General features: G+C 39.9%; 1 protein-coding gene across 1 annotated transcript; it reads right to left on the bottom strand.

Annotated features, from left to right (window-relative positions):
* Window positions 1–493: 493 nt before the first annotated feature.
* LOC110944589 lies at window positions 494–2,099 on the bottom strand. The gene is made up of 3 exons (XM_022186245.1): window positions 1,842–2,099; window positions 1,033–1,579; window positions 494–933 (listed from the first exon to the last, which is right to left on the bottom strand). Exons 1-3 carry the CDS (start codon window positions 2,097–2,099, stop codon window positions 494–496), a joined length of 1,245 nt encoding a protein of 414 aa, XP_022041937.1.
* Between the last annotated feature and the right edge of the window lie 1,300 nt (window positions 2,100–3,399).

Below are 3,399 nucleotides of genomic sequence, written 5' to 3'. Positions count from 1 at the left end.
TCTCGAAGCCAAAAAGCACACTTAAAGAATTTAGCGTAAAGCTTTTCTCGCCTAAGTGTTTCTAGCCCTTCTCGAAAATGACGAGTGTGATCTGCCTCGTTCTTCAAGTATACGAGAATATCATCGATGAACACTATCACCGACTTGTCCAACATTGGTTTGCAGACCCGGTTCATAAGATCCATGAATGCCGCGGGTGCATTTGTTAACCCGAAGGACATTATGAGGAACTTGTAGTGCCGTATCGTGTATGGAAGGTCGTCTTTGGTACGTCTTCCTCTTTCACCTTCAACTGGTGATAGCCCGACCTTAAGTCGATCTTCGAAAACCAGCTCGCACACTGTAGTTGGTCGAATAGGTCGTCGATTCTTGGAAGCGGGTATCGATTCTTTACCGTAAGTTTGTTTAACTCCCGGTAATCGATACAAATACGTATGCTTCCGTCTTTCTTCTTTACAAAAGATACTGGCGCTCCCCAAGGGGAGACACTGGGTCAAATAAATCCCTTATCAAGCAAATCTTGTAACTGAGATATTAGCTCTTCAAGTTCCGATGGAGCTAATCTATAGGGTGCCTTAGCCACCGGTTTCGCACCTGGGATTAGTTCGATCCTAAACTCTACCTCACGTTCGGGTGGTATTCCTGGTAAATCCTCCGGGAATACATCTTCAAACTCTCGTATGGCAGGTACGTCTTCAACCTTTGGCGACTCTTTCTCCGGACCACGTACGTAAGTCAAATATGCTCTACACCCAGGTTGAATGAGCTTACGGACTTCGATCATTGAGCACACTATGGGGTTGCAACTCTTTTCCCCATAGATGATGACATGCCTTTCGCTTGGAGATGTTACTTGTATCTCCTTACGGAAACATATCACATTGGCGTGGTAGCGGGACAACCAATCCATCCCAACCACCACTTGGAATTCCCCTATTGACATGGGTATTAAATCAATCAGGTAGTCTTCACCCTCTATATTAATCTTGCAATCTCAGCACACATCACAAACAATAAAAGTTTTGTTATTACCTACTTCTACCTCTAAAGGCATGGGTAACTTTGTTAATATGAATGATTGGTGTTGAACAAACTCGTGTGAAACAAAAGATTTGTTCACACCCATATCAAATAAAACATGAGCAGGAATTAGATTTACGGTAAAAGTACCTGTGACCACATGGGGTTCATTCTTTGCCTCGGCTGCAGTTACTTGGAAAGATCTTGCCTGCGACCTTGGGACTTCCGCCTTTATGTAGGCTGTATCTTTCCTTCCTACCAATTCCGGGCATTCAGACTTCTTGTGACCCGGTTGGTAACATTTGTAGCACACCGATACTTTACCGGGGCAATTTGAAGCCGCATGCCCCATCTTTCCGCATACAACACGCGGCTTGTTTTTAAAATAACATTCGCCACGATGGGCACGGTCACATGTTTTATAACTCGAAGAACCCCCTTTCACATTTTCTTTCTTTGAAGGCTCAGCTACATTTTGTTTATTTGTAGGGCTCAGGTTAGCAACAAATGCTCTCCTTTCTCCCCTTTCAATCTGTTTCTTCAACTCTATCTCGCGCTCCTATGCCGCATTAATTATATCCGTGAGGTTTTCATATTTTGTGGGAGTCATGAACTCCCTAAATTCAGCTCTGAGCATATTATGATAATAATAATAATAATAATAATAATAATAATAATAATAATAATATATCTTTTGCTCTTCAGTCTTGACCAATCCGTCACAGAATTTCAGTTTATCAAGGAAAGTTCCCGTGATCTTGTCCACAGTCCCCCCTTTTTGCCTTAACTGCATAAATTCTTCTTTAATCTTATTTGATCACCGCTTTGGGACTCTGATGTTTGAGGAATAGTGTTTTGAAATCCTCCCAAGTTATAGCCCATGTAGCTTCAACCCTTTTTTCATTCCTGAGGTTATCCAACCAATCTTTTGCTTGACCTCTTAGCTGGCCGGTTCCATAGGCCACAAAATCACTCGGATCACCGTGAGTCCATTCAAATACACCTTTAATATCACTTAACCATCTTTGGCAAGCGATTAGATCTACTTCACCGTTGTAAATCGAGGGTTTACACGTCATAAATTTATTGTAAGGGCATGCCTTCCCTTTAGTCTTTTTCTTGTACAAGGCTTTCTTTTAGCTCATTCATCCTTTCTTTTACCACCGATAGAATTATAGTTTGTAGTCTATCCATAAACTGGGGTAGACTAGCCTCTAGAGCTTTTCCGACTTCCTTGGAAATCTTTTCTCGTATCTCCTCCGTCATGAGGGATACTGTTGGTCCCAGTTGCACTTAAAAACTTTCTTTTCACGTAATATGGCAAGTGATTTCAACAAATATAAAAATAGTGTGCGGAAATAGAAATCAGACTTTCAAGAAACAAGACCTACAGAATTTTCAAGTTTATATCAATTTGAAACAAAATGGTTTACAAGGTGATTGTGAGGTTATTATCTATTACAAACGAATACTTGTGTAATTCTGATGTGAAAGGACAATGGAGTTTTTGTTGTATGTACTGAACGCTTGGCTTAACTCATCGCCTTTGCTGAAGAGCTTTCTATTTATAGAAATCCTAGGGGCATGAATAAACATTTGTTTATTCATGCACTTGTCCTGCAAAAAGTAGCTTCTTAACATATTCATTGAATCCAATTATCAAGTTGCTTCGGTTATTGTGGCACAGTAGAACTTGTTCAGAGAAGTGGGGTTTATCAGAATTTCTGATAACCATTTCATCACACATTTCTCTAACTGAAATGTCCATAATAATTTGGTAAATAACTTGTTTAATCATTTCCATATTATTGTATGGAAATTTATCCTCATGACATGATATTACACGTGATGTATCTTTCTATTTCGGTTTGGTAAAGTATATAAGTTGCCTTAACCATTTATACTTAGTGTATTTCCCGGTTCAAGTGTATTAATACACCCATCCCACATACTTTAAATCATCATCTTTTCTAATAATTTCAATTGATAGGATCGTTGTGACGACCAAACGAGTCGTTCAGAAGAGTTCTCGATCAATACGAGAGGCCGAAACAGACATATTGATGTTGAATCAGCTTGATATGCACTTAGAATCACTTTAACTATCTCTTGTATTGATTTCAGAACGTTTTACAGGCTAGAGATACTTCGGCAGAGCTTTGCTACCGGAATCAGGAATTTTACAAATGAAATGACCAAGACACATATATATAGGGTTTCCAGTTCGCATGAACATGTCATGTCCAGTTCGTACGAACTGGCCAGTTTGTACGAACTGGTCACTTCGTGTGAAGTGGCTTGTTCAACACTGTTTCCCGTTTCTTTCGTACTACGTGTCCTGATCTATCAAACCTATTACAAGACTCGATAGAAGACGAA

The sequence above is a fragment of the Helianthus annuus genome, chromosome 6 (assembly GCF_002127325.2).
Source record: "Helianthus annuus cultivar XRQ/B chromosome 6, HanXRQr2.0-SUNRISE, whole genome shotgun sequence".
In the NCBI taxonomy this organism is placed as follows: Eukaryota; Viridiplantae; Streptophyta; class Magnoliopsida; order Asterales; family Asteraceae; genus Helianthus; species Helianthus annuus.
This window is presented reverse-complemented; position numbering and strand designations above follow the sequence as displayed.

Coding starts and splice junctions, on each gene's coding strand:
- LOC110944589 (XM_022186245.1), bottom strand. CDS start 2,099: ATGACGTGTAAACCCTCGATTTACAACGGTGAAGTAGATCTAATCGCT. Junction 1,580..1,841: donor AACATCAGAGTCCCAAAGCG/GTGATCAAATAA, acceptor AATGCGGCATAG/GAGCGCGAGATAGAGTTGAA. Junction 934..1,032: donor GCCTTTAGAGGTAGAAGTAG/GTAATAACAAAA, acceptor CCATGTCAATAG/GGGAATTCCAAGTGGTGGTT.